The sequence below is a fragment of the Tachysurus fulvidraco genome, chromosome 4, assembly GCF_022655615.1.
Source record: "Tachysurus fulvidraco isolate hzauxx_2018 chromosome 4, HZAU_PFXX_2.0, whole genome shotgun sequence".
In the NCBI taxonomy this organism is placed as follows: Eukaryota; Metazoa; Chordata; class Actinopteri; order Siluriformes; family Bagridae; genus Tachysurus; species Tachysurus fulvidraco.
In genome coordinates, this window is record NC_062521.1 from 4,491,228 (window position 1) to 4,519,216 (window position 27,989).

At 41.7% G+C, this 27,989-nt stretch overlaps 1 protein-coding gene across 5 annotated transcripts in view; it reads right to left on the reverse strand.

Moving 5' to 3' along the window:
• The window catches only part of macrod2 (mono-ADP ribosylhydrolase 2), a 597,474-nt gene that overhangs the window by 136,516 nt on the left and 432,969 nt on the right, over positions 1-27,989 (reverse strand). For all 5 annotated transcript variants that reach the window (XM_027165903.2, XM_027165902.2, XM_047812438.1 and 2 more), the window contains exons 7-8: positions 18,224-18,254; positions 5,978-6,051 (exon numbers count right to left, since the gene is read on the reverse strand). In XM_027165903.2, the coding sequence (XP_027021704.1) occupies positions 5,978-6,051; positions 18,224-18,254 (105 nt within the window). The remainder of the gene's footprint in view (positions 1-5,977; positions 6,052-18,223; positions 18,255-27,989) is intronic.

Here is a 27,989-nt window from a genome sequence, read left to right on the forward strand (position 1 = left end):
GATAAAAGAAGGACAAAAATAAAGAACTGTATTCAAAGCAATTGAGAAAATTGCTGGGCATATTGAGGAGTTTCTGAAAATAAATGCTTCTGTGATGCTGGACCTATGGAAGGCAGCGGAATAAAGAATACAGTCAAATAAGACTCTTACGTTTACAAGCTTAATTGTTGCGAAATATCCACGTTCCTGTTATAACTTGAGAGCTTATGTACTGGAATAACCTTTGCTAAGTTTATATACTTAATATAAACATTATACCATCTATAAACGGTCAGACGCTGACACTGAAGGCTCCTTACAAAATACTAAATAAACATCTCTGTATCGAAAGCTTTACCACATCAGGATTCAAGGTTTTCTTCACGTAACAACAGCAACAAAATCGGAGCACATTAATATAATTATAGGACACGGAGCCTGCGTTAATGACATATGTATAATTATAACAAAAAAATGAATTGAGCGCTTCTGGCCAATCAGAATTGAGAATATAATAAAGTGAGGATATAATGAAGTGTTAATAATGACAGTGTTAACAGTATTATCGGTTAATGCCTCATCGATATTTACCATAATACTTGGAGCAATTAATTTAATGAGCGTCTGATATACAAAGTGAATGAACAATAACAGGAAACATTTAATGGAAATGTTTTTCCGGTGGAAAAGCATTTACACAATGAAAAAAGGTCTTGCATTAAACGCTGTTTAACATTAACATAACAAATGCTAGCCTGCATTAACACTGATGGTGGCCTACAAAGCCAAAAATGGACCAGCTCCCTCTTACCTCAAAGCCCTCATCACTCCTCGTCTCACCATCTCTCCGGGTAAGAGGCAAGTATACTACAAGACTCTTCTCTGTTCCGGCACCGAGGTGGTGGAACGAACTTCCCCTAGAGGTCCGGACAGCTGAGTCACTGGCTATTTTCAAGCGGCGGTAGAAGACCTACTTATTCAGGAAACACTTCAACTAGCACTTCTTTCCTTCTCTTTTGCATTTAAAAAAAAAACACAACCTTTGACACTTTTTCATTGTAACTTTGAACAAATGTTTTAAACTCATGGTATCGTAAGTATGTAACCTAGTGAGCCAGCATTAATGTATCCGATGTTAGAGATTTGAGCACTTATGTACGTCGCTCTGGATGAAATGTTGTAAATGTAAATGTACATGTAAACTTGAGGGCATATCTTTGGTTTCATAACTCAAGAATTGTTTAGTGGTCAAAAACATCCAGCACTCTATTTAGCTTGGTCTCTTTCCAAAGCACTTTGGAACGCAGTCGGTTTGAACAATTTTACTTGGCCCGGGTCTATCCCGAGCGGAGCTGTGCTTCCAGGAAGGAGCAACATATGGCTTGTATCACTGTAATTAGAGTGTTAGCTACCTAGAAAAAAAAAGGAAGAGAAAAAACATGTAAAAGTAGGCTACGGTTCTCGAGGTCGAGGTGAATGCTAAACAACACGGGTGTGAGGACCGCTTCTATTTTTGTGCTATCATCCTCGATCCCTGGCAGTGATGTAATTAAAATAAAGTAAGTGATTCACACGGCGCTGAACTCAAAATACCTTAAATGGCGCTTGGAGTTTTGTTAGCCATTTTGACAATGTAATTACACCCTTTAGAGAAATCTCTCATTCTCTTCACTGCCCTTTTAAACACAGTACCGAGAACACGGCGCTCTGCCTGCTAATGTTAACACTCGGTCATCAATCACCATCACTGAGAGCTACTGCGGCATGGCCTAGCTTTCTGTAATGTATTACACTTACATGCATATACAGAAAAAATAAAAGAATTCTTAAGCTTTCTGTCTTCCTCAATTCTGACACACACATACACACACACACACACACACACACACACATATATATATATATTTTTTACCACCATGTATCGCATTCGATTTCTAAAACAAAACAAGGCCTAGCCTCATTTTACCAGTCTTTTTTATTGTATTTTCACCCTAACCCTTATTTATTTATTTATTTATTTATTTATTTATTTATTTTTTGTATGCCTTCACCGCTCGCCTACCGCAGAACCCATGTTCTAATTAAAGCTCTCTCGATCCAGAACAATAGCCGGCTGGATTGTTGCCAGAATCGTTGCTCATAATTTCCCAAAGCTACTGATACAAAAATGCATGCAAAAAATACATAAATAAATAAATAAAAAATAAAAATACTGCTAGTGGTATATCCAAAAGGAAAAAATGCAACCTAGATGAACACGCAGCCTGAAAAACACATATCCCGTGATGCTCAATCAAGCAGAAGAACAGCAAGTTGCCGATCGGTTATGGAAAGTAGAAGTACATTTTTTTTAAAACAGAGGTTTTAAAGATGTATATTTGGGGTGAAGGGATGAGGATTTGTTACAGCTTATGGCGAGGTCAGTGTCAATTCTGGGCACAGGTTTACAGAGCCAAGCTGACAGCCTGTACGCATAATCTCTTTCCCTGAATGAAAGCAGCAAGAGGAATACTAAAAAGTCTCCCAGAGATCCAGAAGGACTCTTCTTGTCCAGGCTATCCAATAAATACTCTTGCTCGGTAAATGTTTGCTAAACTCCCAGACATGAACTTCTTGGAGCTCCTCCATGTTTAAGCCTGATTAAGGTTTAGGCTGGTGAAATTCCCCCGGCTATAAATTCAGATGAAGTGAGATAAATGTATAAGTTTTAAGATATCGGTTAGAAAAAACGTTAGAAAACATGCAACCACATCAGAAGTCAGGTTACTTTATCTACCCAGAACAAGTGCTGACTGGATCGGATCCACGCTCATTAGTCAGAACTACAGCCACACACTCAGGAGACGGAATCTGCACAGTGTACAAAATGAAATGCCGATATTGGGCGAAACTTTTCACAACCATGGAGATTATTTTCTCTAGCTCGTCCTAAGGATGCTGGTATAAGAAAAAATGAATGAGAGACAAAGATCCACAAAGTAACAGCTAATGATGGTCCAGAGGTCCACCTGCTCATACTGTACACGCAATTACACTATCAGTCAATCATGTTGCAGGAGTGCGATGCATAAAAATCACACAAATACACAGGTGAGGAGCTAAATTTTACCATACAAAGTCTGGCTGTCTGAGATGATCTGAGTTTTTCAGAAAACGGCTTATATCGGTGAATGATGCGAAAAAAAATGTACAGACTGTTTTGAAGGCTACAGCAGGGGCGGCTCTAGACCTTTTTTAGGGTGGCTTCAGCCCCCTGTCTGTGATCTCAGCAACCTTAAAACTAAAAGTATAGTTTTTACTTTCATAAATAAACAATAAAAATTGCGTTAAAATGCAGGACGTGTCGTCGATGGGAAAGAAAATGATTTATCAGTTTGATCCAAGAGCGATTTGCTTTTACGCGCATGCGTCGTAGTCTTTCAAAAGTGCGTCTTCAGCTGTCGGCTTTATTTGTACGCGCAGCGTGTACGCGCAGCGTGTACGCGCAGTCAGAGCTGGAGGCGTTTATCTATAACGTTAATTGGCGGAAAACCGTAAAGACGGCAACCAAAAAGCAGTGAAATGTCACTATTCTTATTACCAGAGTTGTAGCACAAACAAAATATTAATGCAAACAATCCATTCAATACTAAATAAAAATAACATTTATTGATTTGGTCTTTGTCTTGTGAATATTTATTTTTTTTAATAATGACTGCATTCATTGGACACACTGTTTGTAGAGAATTCACACATACATGAACTGATCTGATTCAAGACTGGCATCATTACATCATGCATAAAATTTTGGTGTCCACTTTTGCCATTTTAAATAATACCATAACCTTTGGCTTACTATGTAGTCATATGATATATAATATAAAACTCTTCTTGTTTTAAATTCTCACTGAGGGCTAAAACCCTCTAAGGATGAAACCCTAGAACCGCCCCTGGGCTACAGTATCTCAACTTATCACTCTGTACAACTGTGTTGAGCAGAAAAGCATCAATGCACAACATGCTACAAGAGCAGTAGTTCCACTAAAGACCGGACGTGTCATTGTCTGATTTTTATTTCAACGGCATGTGTCGACATTTCATACCGCTGGTGGTGTAATGGTGTGGGGAATATTGTCTCTGCAAACATTAGGTCTCTCATACCAGTCAAGCATTGTTTAAAAAAAAGCCACAGATTCTGTGAGTATGTGTGCCTCTTTATGGCCACAATTTACACATCTTACAGTGGTTACTTCCAACACGATTATGTGCCAAACGACAAAGCACAAATGGTCTGGTTCTATAGACATGGTAATGAGAAGAGGCCACTGAAATACACAGTAATCACCAGATTGAAATCAGTCGAACGTGCTGATGACAAACCTGCAGCAATTACTGTATGTAGGACAAATATCTCAACATGGGACGGAATCTCAAAGAAACGTCTTGTGAAATCCATGCGTTGAAAAACTGAGGCTGTCCTGGTAGCCAAGGTGACGGTAGGGGTGGTGGGGTGGTGAGGTGGGGTGGATGAACATGGACGGAGGTTTATTCTAGTGCTCCAATCGTATTTATGGCATATCTTACTCAGTCATAATAATCGTATCAAAATAAAAGCGTCACTGAAACATTTCCAATAAATCTTTTTGTTTGTGTGTGTGTGTGTGTGTGTGTGTGTGTGTGTGTGTGTGTGTGTGTGTGTGTGTGTGTGTGTGTGTGTGTGTGTGTGAGTGTGTCTTTGAAATGTTATTGGAGGACAAAAAAAAAGTACCCCCGTATATTCAATTACTTTTCAATTTCATTACAGTATTTTATTGTGTGAATTCTGTGATTGCCTTCACAAAGCTTTTAGGAAAAATTGCTTTACTTCACATTTTCATTCAGTTATTAGGAAATGGTTCTAACCTGTATGCTAAATCCACTGAATGACATATTGTCTACAAAAGTGAATCGAACCCCGCGTCACCCGCTGCAGAGCTTTCTCTGGAAAAAAGGACGACTTTACTGATGCAACCCTGTACAAAACCTGCCACACAAAATGTAATTTAGTTCCCAAGGGCCCGTTTCTTTGAGGCCCGATTCCAGTTTTTGCGTTCTTTCTCTCGCTCTGTCCTCCTACAGAACGCTGACTGACAGGCTGTATACCAAAGTAGAGATCAATTCCTCGGCCGGGAAAAAAAGAAAAAAGAAAAAAGAAAGAAAGAAAAAAAGCCAATAACGGAGAAGCGATGCGAATGTGGCGCCGGATCTGTCAGCAGTTCCTCTCTCTGACGCCTCTGTGTCATTAGTCAGGATAATTAATCCTCGACTATCTGCTGGTTCTAGCCATCGGCCATGCACACTTTTTGCCGTGACTTTAATGATCGTGACAAGGCACAACTTAGCTCAGCTAACACTTGGAGGGCCATTTTGATGAAGCGAAATAAAACAGACCGGATACTAAACCTACAATGATTGCTTGGTAGGCATTGATAGTATTGTGCAATACAGTATATAACAGAAAAAGAAAGAAAGAAAAAAAAACAGACAGATCAGCAGAAAGATAGTGTTTTCCGTAGTGTTCTCTCACGACTTACCTTTGGACCTTACAGTACCTACAGGTCCTGGGTTGGTGTGGAATTAGCAGAAAGATATAAAGGAAAAAAAAACCTGCCTATACGGTGCATGGGGCTGATGATATTCGATTGGCACATTACGGTTGTGTATTCAGTACTATTATGAAATGCACAAATTAATTTGCACTGAATCCGTTCGTTTGAATTTAACGAATTCATTAATTGGAATGTTATGATGTTGTGTGCGTTTTCTTTTTGTCGTTCTGTTCGAAACACATGCCAATTTGCAAAGCCACCGGACCATTTAAAGTACCGATTCGAATCAAATTGCCTTTTAATTGGATCCGTATAACGAATCGGCCAAACGAGGCATGTGTGATAGATTTGGAATAATACTATTTATTCAACTGTACTTTTCAGCTGTACCACAGGTGTAATTGATCAAAACCAAATGAAACAGCTCTCACCTTGTCCTTGTTCTCCTTCAGCCAGTCCCTCACGGTGTTCAGGGCGATGTCAGCAGCCGGCTCGTTGGGAAATCCTGTCCGGGAAGATGCAGAGTGGTTGAATTTTGCAACACAAAACGTCTAGTGTTTAAATCCCACAGGAAAACACGAGCCCGTGTCTATTTGGATGCGTCGACTGACACACTTTTCAACAACTCCTACAAGCACTCGCCAATCCCTCATCGATTTGATCATGTTTGTTCGCTCCAAAAATGACTTCCCCCGGGGGCTTGAAAGTTAAATTGCTCTATAATTCAGCAAGCTGCCACTCAGGATACATGCTTCCTCTCAACCAAATGTCTACAAACATGGCTCATTAGGATTTTTAACACAAGAATTTGTCACTGAATGTGGGCAGTCGTGAAAATTTACACATCTCTTTAAACGTGATGATCGCTTCGACTGTCCTGGCGTCCGGGTTTGTCATTGGGGTTCGCCACCACAATGAGAAAGTAATGACATATTGACCAGAGAGCGCAAGGAATAGGGCGGCTAAGTGCCATATTAATCACTGAAACCCAGGCCGAGATGGGAAAGTGAGCACTCTGTTAACACAAAGATATTGATTGGGAATATATTAAGGGTGGATCACTTTTTAATAAAGAAGAAAATGGAAGAGATAGGCTGGATACGGTCAGTGCCAGGGTTCATAACGAATATCACGTCGACGCGTAATCACCAGGAAATAGATGGGCGCATTTCCATTTCAGCTTCCACCATTTGAGCAATTCATTTCTGATACTGTCTAGTAAAACCACACAATTTGGGAAGCTCCAGGAGGGAAGATGTCAACAAACGTTCTCTACTCTCTCGAATCTGTATCGACATGTTCGTCGCCGGTCTCCGACACAGGAACCAATTGTGTTTCACTGCAGGGGTATGACAGCATATATGCCTTGGTGTCAAATGGAATATAAGTGTTTGTGTGTGAGAAGAAATCGCATCCTTCATTCTGCCTCTAGCACATGAACTTAAAATTAGAGTTACCCGCGAACAAGGAAAAGCGTAACTGTAGAATACCCAAAAGTCCTAGCGCTAACTTAGAGAATAATATGCTGAGAGAAAAGTACGATTCCTGAGGCGAAAACATGCCCAAATTCGATTCTGCACAAGATGCTCTCATAAAATCAGTTGACCTTTTGGCCTTACGAACAAGTGCATAGCTTAAGGAACTTAAGAAATTGAATATTTCATATACAGTACAACATACATTTAGCGTGTTAGGATTCACCTATATAATATTCCTGCATTAACATTCTGTAAATGCGGGGACAAGGTTCCCGAATGCACAGCTGGAAATAATGTTCCCGGCTTTACTTCAACCTAAAACGCTGTGTATTTTTTAGGGTATTGCATCTGGACAATTAAATCGGATATCGCTTTTATCCTTTAAATTGATAAATCGTGAGCAGGAAAGCCAGCCGTCCGACAGCTACGTAAAAATCGCCTAAACCAGGGGTCGGCAACACGCGACTCCGGAGCCGCAAGTGGCTCTTCGATCCCTCTGCTGCGGCTCCCTGTAGATTTGGAAAATAAATATTTAATTTAAATTTGTTTTATTTTGGTTAATTTTTTTTTTAAAATGTAATTCTAAATTCTAAGATCGTGATGCTCTTGTAACATTAAAATAAACCGTGTTTAATTTTTTGTCGCTCAAAATAAACTTAACAAACTAAACAAACTTAAATACACACAAAGTCCCAAATCGCTAGAGGTCCGCTAGGTGACCAGTGAAACAACATTAAGGCTCATTCGCATATAAAAAAAAAGTCTATTTTTAGTACATGTATGTATATATTATTAAATAATAAAGTAATATTACATAATTTCCAGTACAGGTATTTACAAAGGCTGAAATTTAAATGGCGTTACATAAGCGATCCTGGATTTCTTTTCTTGGAGAGAAATTATAAAAGGCATAAACTGTTGTACTCGACAACCCCTGTAACCCTAGAACAAAAGGTTTCAGAAAAGCCGGGAAAGTGTGAAGAAGATCTGGCTTTATCACGGTCGGTAATTAAAGGAGGTCGGCTTAGCGTGAGCACTGCTGTGGAACGCTGCCGTTTCCCACCTAAACCTTCTGCACTTCATTACAAGGCGGAGAAAGTGATGGAGGGAAAGGAGGTTAGAGGAGACAGACTGAGAGATAGAGAGAGAGGGGGGGGCAGAGTGATTGGAAGACACGTTATTTCTGCAGGAGCAGATCGAGGAGGTTTTGGCAGAAGTGCTGGAAGAAGCTGTTAAATAATTACTGGGGCTGTCTACAGAATGACACGCCACCCGAGAACTTTAGCAAGATTTCATAACCTGGGAATGAACTTGGTGGCAAGTGATGGAACAGGGGCTTCTGGGTAAGCAAGGCTTGTCCTGACAAAACTTGAGCGACAGCGAATCAGAAAATTAGAGAAATTACTTGCGCTTGAATCCTAAACTGTAAAATGTCGTGGTCAGATTTCAGTTCTATTCTAAACAGATCGCCGGACCCTTTTCCTCGTCAACAGCTTATATTTCTAGGATTATTTATTATAATCCAGTAAGAGCTTTAACTCTATTTGTAGTGCAATATGTTGACAAAGCCACTTGAATAATCTGCCTGCAAAAATCAGATAATGATCAGACTATCAGTGTGCTGCCTAACACACTCCGGCTGCTCGGGGTCATTGTAAACACTTTATATTGGCACTGACCTCACTGGCTCATTTTTATTTCTTTATTTTTTTTTTTGCCTCACAAAATGTATTTGTCGAGTCCTGAAAATGACCCTAATCTCACTTCACGGTGTCTGTCCTTTCCCTCCATTTTCTAAAACCCATTCTTCATTGGTTTGCCCTAGCCGAGTATGTAACCAGTGAGGAGTCACCGTGGAGAGATAAGGCCCCTTAAAAGGGCTCCGCTCCTAATCTCTTACAGTGACGGAGACAGTGGCGGATCACCAACACCAACACGGCTCATCCCGGCACAGTGTATATGGACATACACACGAGAGATTCCCTGGCTTACTGCTGCCTATCTCCCTTACACAGAGACAGGGGCTAAAGCCTCAGTGTCAACAATGAGGCCACCGTCAACACGAGGGACTGATAAGAGAGAGAGAGAGAGAGAGAGAGAGAGAGAGAGAGAGAGAGAGAGAGAGAGAGAGAAAATAGAGAAAGCTGGCAATGGAAAATGAACTTTTCCACTAGTTTGTGCCACATGTTGATTTGACAGCTTTAGAGAAAAATCCATAGAACATAATTTACCAATTGTTATAGCCAGAGTCGGCAACAAGAGAAACAGCATATATGTGCAAAGCCATTCCAAAATGTCATCAGAAAGCATACCGGCTCTCCTCGCTCGGTCTTAACGTCTTTGTTTATCAGAACATTTGCGTTTGCGCTTTAATTTGGAGATTTCTGACATTTTGGGTTTGAAGAGATGGAGACACAGTGAGCGTGTGGTGGAGACAGAGGGACGAAGCGGAAGACAAAATGACTCCTTAGTGTATCTGTGCTTTGGCTTCTGCCCGACCATCAATACTGATCTTGTAAGACACTGAGAGACGACTCCCACCTCAGAAAGGAATAATCCAGTTGAACCCAGGTCACGGGCCTGTGATGGATGGCTTTCACACGTATACTTAATAATCCATATCATATCGTCCGGCCTAGTTTGTTTATAGGTGGTACTTCTCCTGAAAGCCAAGCTAGGAGAAAGTCTACCTCTGCTAATGGGTCGGACTGAAGGATTGGACTGCCAGTGGCGAATGAGGAGTCATTTTTCTCCTAGGGCCCGACTCATCAGTCATCAGGGACGTCTCGCTCTCTCAGTCTCTCTCTCTCTCTCTCTCTCTCTCTATTTCTGTATGTGGAGGAGAAAGGAGAAAGTGAGGGAGCCATTTACAGCTGCTGGCTCTGACTCCTCGTACCTACGCTGTCTCAAACAGTCAAATAGTGCACTAACTGTGCTAGTAGTGCCTTGATTTTGTATTCATACGTCGACAGAGCAGAAGGGGTGGGTCTCAGGCAGATCTGATACTGTGGGGCTGTTTTTTTGGGACAGTAGTGATTATAACGCACAGCTGGCTGATCAAATAAGTGTGTATTCCTGCATGGACTTAATCCATGAATAACAAACTACATAAAACCCATCTTCCTCTGGACACAATGAGAAAATCAACGATTCAACAGATCAATGAATCAATCAATAAATAAATAAATAAATAAATATTTATAGCATATTTCTCATTACAGGCACGGCATGCCCCTGCCATTTGTCTCCCGCATTCAGCTCCAATAAAGCAGACGACACGACGAGTCGCACAAACAGAGTACAAAAATAAAAAGAATATTGAGTTCAGGCAAGGTTAAAAAACAAAAATACAAACAGGCGCTCCATTTCATTTTAAGAAGAATGTCAAATATCGTTTTATCGAGTACAACGGGTCGTATTCTGAGCTTTGCAGATATTGTAACCCAATTTCGGTGCCGGACGACTTGTCGTTCTCATTATATCATCGTTTTCCATTTGACAGTAAACAAAGAAAAAAAATGTGATCTGCTTTCTCAGTCCTTATATTCTATCCCTTTCAGTTTTGGTGGATTAAAGGCATGACTGTGTGTAACGGTGGTGGTTTAAGGGCCGTTTATGCTAATTTTACTTAGTGCACTATACAAAAAAAAGTGAAAATAAGCTTGATATCAGCAAAGAACTGGGACAGTTTGCAGCCGAGTGTGAAGCGGCGGGGATGAGAATCAGCACCTCCAAGTCCGAGGCCATGGTTCTCAGTCGGAAAAGGGTGGGTTGCCCCCTTCCGGTTGGTGGAGAGCTCCTGCCTCAAGTGGAGGAGTTTAAGTATCTTGGGGTCTCGTTCACGAGTGAGAGAAGGATGGAGCGGGAGATCGACAGGCGGATTGGTGTATCTTCTGCAGTGATGCGGTCGATATACCGATCTGTTGTGGTGAAGAAAGAGCTGAGCCGAGGCGTTCCCAGGCCAGCCGAGAGACATAGTCCCTCCAGCGTGTCCTAGGTCTTCTCCGGGGCCTCCTCCAGTCGATCTACGTTCCTACCCTCACCTATGGTCATGAGCTTTGGGTCATGACCGAAAGGACGAGATCCCAGATACAGGCGGCCTAAATGAGTTTCCTCCGCAGGGTGGCTGGGCGCTCCCTTAGAGATAGGGTGAGGAGCTCGGTCACTCGGGAGGAGCTCAGAGTAGAGCCACTGCTCCTCCACATCGAGAGGAGTCAGCTGAGGTGGCTCGGGCTTCTGTTCCGGATGCCTCCTGGACGCCTTCCTGGGGATGTGTTCCGGGCATGTCCAACCGGGAGGAGGCCCCGGGGAAGACCTAGGACACGCTGGAGGGACTATGGGGAGAGGGAAGTCTGGGTGTCCCTGCTTAGACTGCTGCCCCCGCGACCTGGCCCCGGATAAGCGGTAGAAGATGGATGGATGGATGGATGGATGGATGGATGGATGGATGGATGGATGGATGGATGGATGGATGGATCAGCAAAGAAAGAGAGAGAGAGAGAAAGAAAACTACTGATAAAATTGCCTTCTCTGTCATTTATTTGTTTCAGAAATTCCTCCTGTGTGCTTTTTTAGATATGACTGCACAATGTAGTGCTACTGCTAATGGCTACTTTTCCTGGGGAAGTGAATTGGATTTCTTTTCTCCTTATTATCGTTCAATTCCTAATGTAGCCAGTAATATTTGTTTTATTCACTCAGAAACGCAGTCATTGTTATACAGTATTACACATATAATGCTAGTGCATTCAGAAAGTATTCAGACCCCGTCGCTATTTTTCAATTTTGTTATGTAGCAGCTTCATACTACATACTACTTCAAATCCATTTTTTTTCCTTATTAATCTACACTCTTTCAAGTGTATGAAAAAGGAAAAAATCAAATATCACATGTGGATAAGTATTCAGACCGTTTGCAGCGACACTTTGAAATTTAGCTCGGCTGCCTCCCCGTTTCTCTTGATCATTGCTGAGATGTTTTTACACCTTGATTGGAGTAATTTCACCTGTGGTAAAATTATTCTATTTTACATGATATGCAAAGGCAAACACCTCTCAGTCGATGGCCTCATAGTTGACAATACATATCGTCGCTGTCGGGCGGAATCCTCGTTAAAAACGGCGTATTTTTTTGAGTTATTAAACATTGTAACGTTAAAGTTGTTATTATACCTTATATCGCTATCATATACTGTTGTGTACACAACATTTTCCCAGTGTCACGTTTTATCAGAGACACAGTACAAGCTTTATGACTTGGGAGCAGGGAGATACGAGATTATGCCGTCATCGATAAGAACGGTACGGACACGGACGTCGCTGCCGCCAGCAGTGTTCGATAAAGTCTGCGGTCACGTTGAGAATATTGACAAGAGACAAGGCTTCAATAGTTAACCAAAGCTAATGACTGTAGTTCCATACATCTTCCTAAACTCTATTTTAAAGGTTTAAGAGCTATAAGTGATGCAATACAAAACACGATAAGCTGATTAGGTTGTCTAATAGGTCCAATGGAGTTAAGAGATTTGCGCTCAAGCTATTTTCAAGACTTTAGATCGGTTAATAACTTGTAAAAACAACAGACCAATAGCATCGATATGTGAAAAATTATGAAATTGACAAAATTTGGACGTAGGAGGTTTCCGCCCGACAGCGACGATATCAGAGCAAAGACCAAGCCTTGAAGTCACTGAGGAACTGCCTGAAGGCTCAAAGACAGGATTGTTGCAAGGCACCGATGTGGGAAAGGCTAGAAAATAATTCTGCTGCACTGAAGATTCCAAAGAACAAATGGAAGAAGTTTCAAAAAGCTGGCCGAACTGAGCAATCGTTGAGAAGGGCCTTAATAAAAAAAGGTGACCAACAGCCCGATGGTCAATCTGACTGAACTCCAAAGATCCTGTGTGGAGATGGGACAAAATTCCAGAAGGACAACCATCAGTGCAGCCCTTCACTGATCTGGGCTTTGGCATAGGGACTAAACGGAAGACTCTCCTCCTGTGAGGATCAATATTCTCTAGTCTGATGAAAACAACTTTGAACTGTTTGGCCTCAATTCTAAACATTATGTCTGGAGGAAACCAGTCACTGCTCATCACCTACTCAATACCATCCCAACAGTGAAGCATGGTGGTGGCAGCATCATGCTGTGGGCGTGATTTTCAGCAGCGGGGATTGGGAAATCGATCCGAATCGAATCTGTATGAAGAAAATACAGAGATGTTCTTAATAAAAACCCGTTCCACAGTCAATACAACGTAGGAGTGGCTTAGGAACAACTCTGTAAATGTCCTTGAGTGGCCCGGTATTCTGAACATATACTGTATGGGGAGACCTGAAAATGGACCCCATCCAACCTGACCGAGCTTGAGAGGCTTTGCATAAATGAAGAATAGAAGAAAATACCCCAATCCAGGTCTGCAAAGCTTGCTGTCTCATAGCTAAAAATACATGAAGCTGTAAATGCTGCCAAAGGTGCTTCAACTAAGTACTGAGTAAAGGACCAGTTTTTTAGAATTCTGTTTTCACTTTGTCATTATGGGGTACTGAGTGTAGATTATTCATTCATTCATTCATTCATTCATTCATTCATTCATTCGTTCATTCATTCATTCATTCATTTTCTACCGCTTATCCGAACTTCTCGGGTCACGAGGAGCCTGTTCCTATCTCAGGCATCATCGGGCATCGAGGCAGGATACACCCTGGACGGAGTGCCAACCCATCACAGGGCACACACACACACACACACTCTCACTCACTCACACACACACACACTACGGACAATTTTCCAGAGATGCCAATCAACCTACCATGCATGTCTTTGGACCGGGGGAGGAAACCGGAGTACCCGGAGGAAACCCCCGAGGCACGGGGAGAACATGCAAACTCCACACACACAACGCAGAGGTGGGAATGGAACCCCCAACCCTGGAGGTGTGAGGCGAACCTGCTAACCACTAAGCCCCCCTAGTGTAGATTAATGAGAATAAAATGAATTTGAATGACTGGAGTATCAGGATGCAACATAAAAAGGAGTCAAGGCGGTCTGAATACTACCTTTATTAGAACATACCATTCAACTGGATATTCACTGGTTACCTGTGCGTTCGGGGATGGATTACTCTCTTATCCTTATCTGCAATAGAAAAATGCCATGAAATTTCCCTAGTAATAATCGCCTGACTCCCAGCTTTGAATACCGTAAGGACTTTTCATCTTTCTGTGGACCCTTGTATGCCACAGAGCCAGTGATGACTGAGGGAAGACGAATCAGGATTAGAGAGGAAGCGTGCCAGAGGGACACATTCCAGGTTATTAGGCCTTTGATCATCCTGCTCTCTCTAAGCTTTTTTTTTTTGTTGTTGGTTTTGTCGGCGCACTCGCTCTCCAACTATCATCACAATTAATGAGTGCATGCGGGGAGCAAGCCGAGGCAGGAGATAAGCGTGTTTATTTATCGAGAAGGCCATTTAATGTGGCAGCGGCAGGCATGTTTTGAAGTCGAGAGCTCGCTGGTGCTTCTGCAGCCATGCGAACTGAATTAAATGTGCTCTTCACTCCCATGACAGATACACACTCTCTATTCTCCTTTCAAACACACATACAGTTATAAGATTAAGGTAGCACTAAAGGAGCCATAAAAGCTGAATTATGATGTTAATGATGGGAAGAGATAATGTCCATACACCTAAATACACTCTATTCGCTTACTGCTCGAATCACGGCAATCCAAATATCAATTTTAAACTGTACTGAAAAATAGATAACATATAGATATCTACTGTACCGAGACTTGCTCGTGGGACAAAATTTCCTTTGTTCTAGAAATACTCTGCAGTACACAAGGCTGGCAGATCCATTCACATTACTACATTTTGACATTTTCTACTAAATCTACTTCTGAAAATTTTAAACTCTCCTAAGTTCAAATATGTTTCAACTTGTTGCTTAACTGACTGCAGCGCAGGAGCATTGTGGACATTATGTACCATTGTTTGGTACCTGATTGCACAGAATAATACTGAGGTTTAAGTTTTACAACTACTGTACGACTAACGAGGGGCACGGTGGCTTAGTGGTTAGCACGTTTGCCTCACACCTCCAGGGTTGGGGGTTCGATTCCCGTCTCCGCCTTGTGTGTGTGGAGTTTGCATGTTCTCCCCGTGAGTTGGGGGTTTCCTCCAGGTACTCCGGTTTCCTCCACCGGTCCAAAGACATGCATAGTAGTTTGATTGGCATCTCTGGAAAATTGTCCGTAGTGTGTGTGTGTGAGTGAATGAGAGTGTGTGCCCTGTGATGGGCTGGCACTCCGTCCAGGGTGTATCCTGCCTCGATGCCCGATGACGCCTGAGATAGGCACAGGCTCCCCGTGACCCGAGAAGTTCGGATAAGCGGTAGAAGATGAGTGAATGAATGAATGAATGTACAACTAATGACCTAAATGTAACTCTCAACATGATGCTGCCACCACCACCATGCTTCACCACGGGGAGTGATCGCACACAGAGATGAGAAGTGTTAGGTTTCTGCCAAAGGCACTTCAATTTTGAAAACAGACAAGAGACCTTTTTTCCCCACATATCTGTTGAGTCTACAACACGATAACATGCCTGTGAGTGGTCGTAGCCATTGCTAATCCTCTCCCTGCTTTGCTAATGGATTTAATAATAAAAAGGTTTGGATTTGGGATCATAACTGTACGATACGGACAGTTTACAGTATTTCACCATCAAACTCTGAGGCCTTACAGAACTGCTGGAATGTTTCATATTAATTAATTAGTACATTTTCAATGTGTAAATATTTATTCCTGGTTCTTAAGCACGTAACGTCAAAATATGGAGAAAAGCCCAGTTTGGGGAAAAAAAGATCCGATTTTTCTTCATCATCTTCATCAATCATCAACAGCCTCTTTCTCTTTTTTCTCTAATTTCACTTTGCCAAGCCTGCAGTGGTGCATTTCACATTAGGATTGACTTTTTTGTGATATCAGTCCACAAAACAACATGCATGAATGGACAGAAATTGGATTCTCGAGGATGTTAAATGATACGCTTTTGTTTTTCCTCATCGTGCGTGTTCACGGCGGCTCTCCTGATGCGTATTGACATAACGTCCAGCGTGCCCACTCTACTTGCTCCTGTCACTCGTACTCACTTTGTGCTGCTGATGAGCTACTTGTATTTTGCAGTCCAGCTCCCATAGTTCTGCTGCGTATGTGCTTTTTGAGGTACATCACTCCTACGCCTTACTTCAGAGCTGACTTGGTGATTTGATTATATTTCCTTTTTTCCTTATTATGTTTTCTTTTCTCTTCCCTCGGACGTCCGTTTGGTCGGATATCAGTCACTGCTGATTTCATCAATCAGCCGGTATGTTGCTAAAGTCGGTGTACATCATCAGCTTACTCCTGCCTCTGGTTGTTCCAAATAATAGAACTGAAGGCTTTGCTATAAGACATCAAGTATTAAAATATAAACCTGCTGATAGCAAAACTTCTTGATGTTCCAGTGATATTTAGGGATTGTGGGGGTTTTCGATTGTTTTCTTAACTATAGTTTACACAGAGAACGTTTTCAGAAGTAATTCAGCTGCACGATGCACTAAACCCGTGTGTGTTTGTGTGTGTGTGTGTGTGTGTGTGTGTGTGTGTGTGTGTGTGTGTGTGTGTGTGTGTGTTATGTACAAAACTGACGCAGTTCTCTGCCGATTGTAAAAGCAAGCTCCCAAAAGCAGGTAGAACGTACAGCTTCTTGCGAGATGTAAGTACTGTACAGTACAGAGTTCTTGCAGAATTGAGCTGCATAGGTTGACAGTTTATGCTTATCTAGATGCTCCTGCTGGTTTAGATACATGACAAACACATTTTAGTCTCAGAATTACATCAGTAATACAAGTAATAGAGTTAATACAGAGCTTAATAAGAGGAATAAGAAGAATAAGAGCTTCTACAGCTCCGACTATTGACGTGAATGTTTTTTGAGACAGGGAACATTCAGGGCACAAGGAATTTAATCCATCCGTTCACCATGACCTACGGTATGAACCCCCTCTAGATTACCCAGTGTACCGCCGAGCACAAACACTTTAGAAACGACAAATGTTTTCCAGCTGTTCATCATCTTAAAGCATGTTTGTTATTCAGCACCTACAGAGAATTCTTTAATTCAATCCAATTCAAATTTTATTCGTCTAGCGCTTTAAACAACGGAGGTCGTCTCAAAGCGGCTTTACAGAATATAAGGAACGTGGTACACGAAGTTCAAGATGTGACTGTGGTGAGGACAAACTCCCTTAGATGGATGAGGAAGAAACCTTGAGAGGATCCAGACTCATAGGGAACCTCATCCTCATTCGGGTGAAACTAAGGGAGTTTTTACACCTGGTCACTTCCTGCGTTTCCTGCTATCCGATGGTAAAAAGACCAGGTCTAAATGCCCTCCGAAACGTTTTCGAGACGGATATAAATCCGATCGCACAAACCCCTTCAGGAGGTGGTCTGGGACGCGTTTCAGATGAAACTGGACAGGTGTAAATGAATGTGTTTGTTCAAGCCACATACGTCAGCGCTATACTCCTCCCAAACGGAAGTACGTCACTCGCAGGTGACTAGCGTGTCGTGCATTGCACCAGAAACAAATATGTTTTCCCACCAGCGCTGGCTCCGATCTTTCACCCAGGCGTCTCGTTTGGTCTTAAAATGCACTGCTGCCACCAGCAAAAATGCAGCAAACAGTAATTGTTGTTTTTTGTAGCAACTGCATACACCAAAGCGTGTTCCATTTCAATTATCCCCCGGAAATGAGGTAAAATATATTAGCATTTTTGGCGGGAGTAGAAAGATCGGATCGATATCCGATTCACCGAGACGCATTTATGTGGCCTGATGTAAATGGAACAGTTTTAACAAATCAGATAGCTATCGGATCAGAGACAACACATGAAGTCACCAGGTGTAAAAAGGTCCAAAAGCTTGTGATTATAAACTGTCCGACAATCGTGTGTGTAGTAATGAAAGGAATCAGTGATGACGGTAAAGCTAAGAGGAACGGTGTGTAAATAAAACAGCTAGAACGTTCCTTTGAGAACCTGCACTAGCTCATGGGGGTAAAAGAGGTTTGAGAAGATTATGAGAATTTAGATACTTTTCCTGAAGTTTTACACAGAAAATATAGAAGAAGGAAAAACTGGGCTTACCATAAATTCCTGTGGATATGCATGGAAAAGCCTGAAATAGAAAGAAAAGACAAATGTTAGGAAACATGCGTGAAGAGATCATGAGAGAGACACGTGAAGAGATCACGAGAGAGACACGTTCAGATCTACAGCTACGGATCTAATGTCGATCGAACGGAGCACAAACAGCGTTAATTACAAACGCAGACTGACAGCGAAAATACTACATATTCCCTGATGTTAGGAGGTCGAGAACCCTAACATATGGGTTATGAATGTTTCTCCACACACATCAGCAGATCGAGACCGAACTTCGTCGGATTTGCGTGACAGTGATGGTTTCAGCAGTGACGCTTGGTGGATTAGTGTAAATCTGCCAGAACTCAGTGAAGAGAAGGGGGAAAAAAATAATTACAGAAAAAACACACACTAGACACACTCTTTACAAGTGGAATGTTCTTTCGCTATTCCTCTGAAGAGCAATAAAACACTCACACCGTAAAGTACTGTAAAACTCCCATGCCGCAAAGTAGATGATCTTATATCCTTCTATCATAACAAGGATAACTAAATAGACGGTCGTGTAGATATTTTGGATTGATTCGTGACCCTCACGGGACAAGAAGATTCATTTCCAGATCGATTCAATTCGCTTCACAATCTTATTGACATTCGACAAGCCCAAATTTATAATTTGGTCTTCAAATAAGCCAAATGTGCAATTAAAACAAATGAGGATTAAAGTGTAAAGCATTTCCTGTTACCGCGGCAGGCTACGTCTCCCATTTGGAAGGTCTGAGATAAAATAAAGGTGCTAACGAGGCCCTAATTACATGGACTTTGTAAGCGATACCAGGGTTAACATCGCGATGATCAATACAAGGACAAAACATGAGGGTTTACTGCACTGATTAAAATACATTTCCCAAGGACAAAAAAAAGGGAAAACTATTTTGAAATGTAATTAATCCACTAAAACCTTGTCCATACTAGTGACATTATTTTGTATAACTAGCTGTTTAACCAAGAAAAAAAAAAAACAGACAATTTGAACCGAACATGACGTGTTTTTTGGGTTGGTGGAGAATTTTCTGTAGACATGATCTGCTAAAGAGAGGTAAAGGAGTGAAAGGAAGGAAGGAAGGAGGGAGGGAGGAAGGAAGGAAGGAAGGAAGGAAGGAAGGAAGGAAGGAAGGAAGGAAGGAAGGAAAGAAAGAAGGGGGATTTGGAAGAGAGACCCTTCCTCACCCCCTCCCTTGCTCCCCCCTTCCTTCCGTCCTCCTTCCTCCGTCCTTCCTTCCTTCCTCCTTGCTTTTTTTTCCTCTCTCCCACTTCCATTCCCCCCTCCCTTTTCCTCCCCCTCCTTCTTCTTCCTTCCTTTCTTCCTTCCTTCCTCGTCCTTTTTACCCCCCCCCCCCCCTTCCGCCTTCCTTCCTTCCTTTTGTTTTTTTTCCTCTCTCCCCTTCCTCCCCCCCCCTAATATTCCTCCCCCCTCCTTCCTTCTTCCTTCCTTCCTGCCTTCCTTCCTTCCTTCCTTCGTTCCTTCATTTTTGTTTGGAAGAGAGAAAATTAAGAAAAAACACAAAAAGAATGGAAGTAAAGAAGAAAGAAAGAAAAAAACTACTACATAACCCACTACATTCAGGCTTCAGGTGAACTGGATAGAAAACTGGGTAGAAAGACGTGACTGGGTAGAAAACTGGGTAGAAAGACGTGACTGGGTAGAAAACTGGGTAGAAAGACGTGACTGGGTAGAAAACTGGGCGTCTGATCACTAATCCATCTCCATGCCGTGTTTGATGGGTTCCTCATGTGTTGCACACTGACACTATCAGAGATGTCTCGCCTTACAGCCTCCACGTTTCTGCTACGTGAGCACATCTGGAGCTACACCGCTTCACTTCAGACAGTTTATTAGCTTTCATTTGTTTTCGGCTTCGTTTTTCTGTACGGCTGCGAACGTCCTGTTCCGACATCGTCCGTCCGCTGAAGCCTGAGTACCGCCATGTTTATGTACTGTAACACTGAGAGCAGAGCACAGACACTGTAGAGATGCTGTACAGCACTGTATTTAATGCAGGTGGTAATTAATGTGAGAGGAATATAATGAGCGATAATGAATAGAGTAAGTCTATAATTTACATCAATAATCAAAAATAATTCCGAGCCAGAACTGTGGCATCGAGCCGGCGTCCTGTGAATGTGGTGGTTGATTAAGTGGCAGCTACGTTTCCAGATTGGATGAGAACGCGACAGAGGGATGGACTTGTAGCTGCAGATCAGTATGCACGGTTGTAGAGGTGAGGCTTCATGCATAATAATTCAGAACTCATGAATAATATCATAACAATTGGAATTGATCCATCGCTCAACCTGGTATCTGTGCTTGACAGGTTCAACTCCGGTTATATTCTTATTCAGGGGCCTGCTGGAAAGCTTATGAAACTCCTAGGCTGGGATTATTCACAGCATGAAAATTATCCACAATCAATTTTATGAAGTTGACAGCACTGAGAGGGGAAGAAAACGATTGCTGGGGGATTTTTCCCACACAATAATTCCACACCATGGCCTCAAAAACTCGAATTCGAAAAGAAAAAAAAAATTAAATCTAAAAAAAATAAATAAATAAAAAAATGACACGTCAACCCAGAGAAGCGGGAAGTTAAGATTTTGTAACAGCTGCAGATTTCCAGATGATTCTGTTTATATATGAAGTCTAACAAAATCAGACTTGTTCACTTGAATTAGTATAAAATTTGCATTAGCAGAAGTATACGTTAAAAAATTCAGAACCTGCCCGGAAAGATGGTCTGAGGTGATCCTAGGTCACATTCTCAGCGTGTTAGAGACTCACACACACACACACACACACACACACACACACACACACACACACACACACACACACACACACACACACACACACACACACACACACAGCCTGTGTGCCTGTAGCTAAAGGTCAGCCACGTACACTACATGAGCTGTAGTCTTACTAGAAAAGCAACATTTCTTATTCTCATCATTGGGAATAAACCCTCCAGGAGGATAACGCTAGATTAGCTACACTTACAGCAATGTTTAAACTGAAACAATATGGTGAGGGGAAAGAAGGATATTCTAAGACTTAATAAGGATAAGCAAAGGATTTTCTGCAACATGTAGAGATAACAGTAAAGGTGAGCTTTTCAGGGACCAAGATATTAAAGAGCATGATACGTGGTACAGTATGGGGTACTAGTGTGGTTAAGGCTAGGGGTTGTTTATTGGAGGATCAGGGTTCAAGCCCCAGCACTGTCAAGCTGCTACTGTTGGGCCCTTGAGCAAGACCCTAACCCCTCTCTGCTCCAGGGGTGCTGTATCATGTAAAAGAATTTCTCTGTGGTGTAATGTACTGTATATATGACAATAATAATGGCTTCTATTCCATTCTATTCTGTTCTGTTCCAGTGGTTAGCATATCGTCGCTGTCGGGCGGAAACTTCGTATGTCCAAATTTTGTCAATTTCATATTTTTTCACATATCGACGCTATCGGTCAGTCCCCACGTGTGTCTGTTATTTTTACAAGTTATTAACCGATCTAAAGTCTTGAAAATAGCTTGAGTGCAAATCTCTTAACTCCATTGGACACTTCAAATGTCCACCTCTTCTTCACTCCGCGGCAGAGCTTTGCGGCATATTCTCACGATTAAGAGTCGCAACGAATCAACACGTCTTCTGAGGTAAATGTCTTCAAAACACTGGGCTCAAAGGAAAAAAAAATCTTGACCCCCGCTAGTTCTGGTGCTCGTCTGAGGACAGGAATTTAGCACAAGACAATCAAGACAAATAAGATACCACTTTTTTTTTTAAAATTTCCTGAAAAATAATGGTTTTGGAGATACGAGGATTCTGCCTGACAATGCCGATATCTGAAGGTCGCATTCATGCCCCCACCCTGTGTTTGTGGCGTTTGCATGTTCTCCATGTGTAACTGTGAGTACATTTGTGCCTTTTCCAGGACATGGTCCAGATTCCTGGTGACCCAGTATAAGATAAGTGCTCCAGAAAATGGTTGGATGGTTGGATAGATGGATGGATGGATGGATGAATGGCTTATTGGTATGGTGTCATCATTACCGAGTAGCACTTAGTGAACAACACACATTCGGTTATTTGGTTCATTGCAGCCTAACGTGAGTTAATTGCCTAACTGCTCCATAAAGCAGGCAATTAAAGTGACTTTCTGCAAATATTCAGGCCACTAAAGTAATGGCATCTCTTTTCGTGTTCATTACATAACACACTGCAAACACTATCCTGCTTCTACTAATTTGAATTATTACCTTATGGGCTACTGTCATAACAGAAAATGGACTAAAGCAAATCTTGGGGAAAAAAAAAAAAGAAAAAAAAGAAGAAGAAGCAGACCATCTCTGTTATTTATTGCCGTCTTTTTTTTTAAAGATTAAAAGCTTACCATACAATAATAGTCCTGGCTCGGCAGCACTTTGTGCCAGACAGATTGCTCAGGAGTGGATTTATAACTAGAAATATCGTAATTTTTCTTAAGTTCCGAGCTCCGTAGGCCTGGACCACATTACTTATGCAAAGATCCCATTTGTTTCAGGAGTGGGGGGAAGGGGGAGTTATATATATATATATATATATATATATATATATATATATATATATATATATATATATATATATATATAAATAAATGTGAAAACTTTGTGTACTTTATTTAAAAAAACAAATGCCGGAGAAACAAAGCGACACAAAAACCGCGACCCCGTGAACGAGTTTTGTTCTAAAAGCTGCCGATAAGTGAGGGAAAAGAAAAAATAACAGAAAATAATTAATTAAGCAATGAATAAATAAGTAAATAAAATGTCAGCAATAAGGCGGTAATTGTACTAATTCTGTGCTGTGAGAAATCGAATGGTAAACAGAAATAAGCGGTGACAGCTGCATAAATCAAACGCAATGCGCTTTCGGTGAGTAGCAGATGATACGTTTTATGTCCGACTATAAAAGTACGCAGTACAATTAAGACATCGGAGCACATATCCTGATGCTCACGTAGAGGATTACGAAACACGCTGGCGCTTTTAATCGTTCCTGCTGTTTTTGTGCCGAAGCTCCTGCTGTCAGGATCGATAGTTTTTAGACTTTCTTTTGCTTGAGCCATGACCTTTCTGTACGGCCGTCTCGCTCCGACTCGGACTCTCTGTGAAGTTCAGCGCAGAGGCAATTTTTAGACATTCTGTAAAACTACCCAATGAAATAAAAGTATATATATATATATACAAACAAAACGCACTTTATAGACAAACCCAGCAGGCACTGTTGTTGTTGTTTCAATGTTACAGCCAAACGATTCAATACAAAATATGATTTAATATAAAAATGTAACTTAAAGTACTTACATTACCATAATGCTGACGACTTTAAGGTAGAAAAGTGTACAATTCGTAAGTAAGTACATCTGTGATGCCTTCAGAACGCTGGGACGTCTTTGTAAACGAGATTCTAAGACAAGTCCAGTCACCTTGACTTCCTACTACAAGATATTCCGTATAAAAGTTTTTACAGGCGATATAAAACACCTGACCTGGCACCTTTTCAGCGAGCGGAAAATGTCACTTCCTGCCTCGGAGCAGTCAAACTCGTGTCCGTGCCGGTGTTCTGAAATCAAATGACATTTCTGCGGCGGTTTAACACGGGCCGTTGGTCTTTCCATAAATCTGCTAAATGCTAAAAATTAATCAACAGCAAGCTTCTAACATTACGATTCACACGACGATGGCGAAGAGGAAGAGGAAGAGGTAGAGGAAGCGCTGTTCCTATTCACAATGCCCTTGTATGAGTGCATGATCAAACAGACTTGTTTGCACACATTGATCCATGATGATTGCTAATCAACACAGAAATTGTGCTAACTGGCAGACAGAATGCAACAGAATCATGTGGCGTGTCCTGAGTGACCCACGCAAACACACCTCGCAGTCACCAATACACTCCACATGGGACCGAATCGCTAGCGCAGCCATGCTAACCATGCAATCTGTTACTCTGATGCATTGACATAACAAGCCCCAGACTTATTTAACAAGGTTGACATTATTACACTGCATTGATGAGTTATGACCCCTGTTTCTTGGTTATTATTTTTGCTTCGCCGGATCATTAGGAGCCGGAACAGCCGGATCGGTCGCGTGCTTCGACAGGAACGCGCACGTCGGCGCTTTTTTGTTCCATATTTTATTTGCTCGTGGAGGCGTGAGGAAATTGGTCACGGGGGAAATTATTGCATTGTGATCGTCCCTCCCCAATCAATCAAGCTATTCACATTCCTCACAGCTAATTGCAGAACCTTTCCTACACCTGAATGAATACCTGCACGTCTAAAAGCAGCAAACAAAAAAAACGAAACGTGGCTCGGATACAAATCGACGCAATCTGATTCGCACGGTGGTTACGGGAATTAAAAACCGTCCGCGCGTTTTTCAGCTAAAAGCTGTCCACGGAATCGCTATCCGTTTATATCGGGGTGTATAATAACCAGGTTCATCAGTAACACTTTACTTTTTACCGTAGTTACTGCTTCATTCAGAACGATCCGGAACTCTGAGGGGGTTAAGCCGTAATTATTTAGTCGTCAATGCGTAGAAAAATATCTTACACAGACAAGTCTTTCAAGTCGCTAGATAAAGAATTAAAGCATCTACTACTGTATATAGATGTACATCATAAAATAGATCTGAATATTATATCAGATTCATAGCAAATGAAAATGCGATTCAATCATATTTCCTCTTATGAGATTACTCATAAGATAAACGCCGGACTACAGTAGATCGATAGATCAGGTAGCGTTAAATTCGGTTGCGTTGCACTTCCTGTCGATCATTATACTCTCGCAGGTCTGAAATCTCGTTTAATCTAAAATTACAAGAAGTTTGAGCATGTCAGGATAAGGTTTAATAAAAGGAATAAACAAATAAAACAAAAAAACACTGATGTATAATTTGACATAATAATAATAATTAGAAAGAAAACGCTGTAATTTAAAATAAAAAAAATTAATTAATTTATTTATTAATTAATTAAATGATCCTTTATACTGTTATACAGGAATTAGTAACACATATTATATAATATAATATAATATAATACATAGCCTGTTCATGAGCTCTGCTCAATCCACAGCGAGCGCTCAACAGACGCGGCCTTGAGTTAAAAGTTAAAGTGCACTTCTCACTCATGAGAGGAATTTCATGGCTGCTCACAAAGTAAGATCATATATATTATAAAAGCAGGGCCGGAGATGATACGTGATGCATGAACACGGTTTCAGTTTATTTTCTGCCAGAATGGAATCAGCTAGTGTTAGATGATTATTAATAAAATGTTGTGGAAGTAAAGTGGAAGTTGCTCGTCCGCTTGTATTATTATGGTCCTCGAGCACTCTAGTGGCCGGAATCATGGCCGGTTTAAAGCTGCCGTGGCCTCCGTGTCCTTGCAACTTAAAGATGCTGAATCGACTGCTAGCCGACGATACGGAGGCCGTTCTCGTTCCGTGAGGCCGTAATGTGCCGTGCGAACATGCCGCAGTCTATTAAAGTGTGCTTTGTTTGTGGTTTGACTCGCTTACACACATCCTGGGCTGGATTACGGGGAAAACCGTGCCAGGTGTATTAGAGCCGTGATGCCAGCAACAAGAAGTGCTAATTGATTGAGCAGCTGCTCTACCGGTCTTGATTAACGCTCAATGGCCACTTTTATGGATGACCGACTCTTACGCCTTCCAGCAATCTGGCAAAGAAGCGCAATATGCTGGTCAACAGCTGTAGCCATTTGAGGAGGGAAAAAGTGTGTGTGTGTGTGTGTGTGTGTGTGTGTGTGTGTGTGTGTGTGTGTGTGTGTGTGTGTGTGTGTGTGTGTGTGTGTGTGTGTGAACTAAACACACTTTAATAGACTGCAGTGTCTTGATGTTGTGTATAGCAGCTGTGACGTGTGAGAACAGCCAATAGATTTTTGATTGGCATCTTTAAGAAGCCTGTGGAGGCTGTAATACACCTTCCGGATTTGGTTTGGTCTCTGAGGGCAGATACAGGTTACCTCACTGCCCCCACAATGCAAAATAATAATATATTACGGGGCATAATGGAGCAAACATGTGGGCTTCCATTTACGCATACATTAACGACAGCTTTTAAAGATGTTCAACCAGATATTTGTTTTTTGTTCAGAACTGCTCCCATTGTACAGTAGGACGAACACCGTAGTAAGTTTACCCAAATTTCAGACTGTTTGGAAAGTTAAAACCCGGAGAATTAAAAAAACAAAGAGATAACCTGGAATAAACATTAGTATTTAAGGGAAAGAAGTAGAACTTAGCGATGTTGCATTTGGACTAGCATGTACTGTAAATTTGTAAACCTCATTAGTTTAAACCGTTTAATCCCTCAAACACATTGATGGAATGCTTTGGGTGAACGCTAGATAAACACTGAAAGTGGCAGTCGGTCAGTCAGCTGAAAATATCCTGAGAGCTCATGACAAATAAAAACAGGAAGCCATTCTTGACCAATCAATCGGAATCGCTCTGATGATGTTTACCTGCCAGTATCAGAGTTAGCTTGTTAAGACCGCACAGGATTTAGCTAGCGATGCTAAAGAGACATTAGTGACGTGACATATGGCTAAGTATGGTGAAACATTATCAGAATTCGTTCTCTGCATTTAACCCATCCAACGTGCACACACACAGCAGTGAACACACACACACACACACACACCGTGAACACACACCCGGAGTAGTGGGTTAGTTAGATATTAGGGTAGTGGTGGCACAACTGGTTAAGGCTCTGGGTTATTAATCAAGACCCAGCAAAGCCAAGCTGCCACTGCTGGGCCCTTGAGCAAGGCTCTCAACCCTCCCTGCTCCCTGCGCTGTATCATAGCTGCCCCTGCACTCTGACCCCAACCTCCTCAGTTGGGGTATGTGAAGAAAAGAATTCCTCTGTGCTGTAATGTATATGTGGCGATAATAAAGGCTTCCGTGCCCCCCGTTCTATTCTATTAGCGACAGAGCCAATCTGCTGCAAACCTCAGCAAAGCGAAAGCACTCTTTGATGAGAAAAGTAACAGGATTTCATGTCTACTTCACTCACTAGCTGAAAAAAGTGACGTCATGATCGAACTCACTAAACTATCTGCCCAAAAATAAACGAAGGAATAAATACAGTATAATGCTGATTTTGACTAATCACTATTCTATACCTTTCTATCGATTTAAAGAATGCAGAAAGCTTTGTATAAACGAGATGAAGACTTCTCAGCTGAATAGCTATCGGCGTATTTATCTCCGAAGACCTTTTGACACTCCGACAGGCGAATTAATGGATGTCCTGGTCCGTTATCTGCCTTTGAATCTCCTCCTCATTCCAAAACGCACGGATCAATTCGTCTAGAGCCGTGAACTTTCTATTGATTAAGATTTTTACTCTGACACGTGGTTAACGGTCTTATTAAATGTTTTATGCTATTTATCGCAGAGCTATGACATTATAAATTGATGATGACACCGGATCGGGAGGAGAAGATAGAGAGAGAGAGAGAGAGAGAGAGAGAGAGAGAGAGAGAGAGAGAGAGAGAGAGAAGCGAAATCAAACCGCAACACGACAGAATAATGTAACGTTTCTGCATTGGGCTTCATGAAATATTCACACGACACATTTACGGTACGTTGACGTGTGACGTGTGAAATATCTTCCTGCATGAAATAAACACAC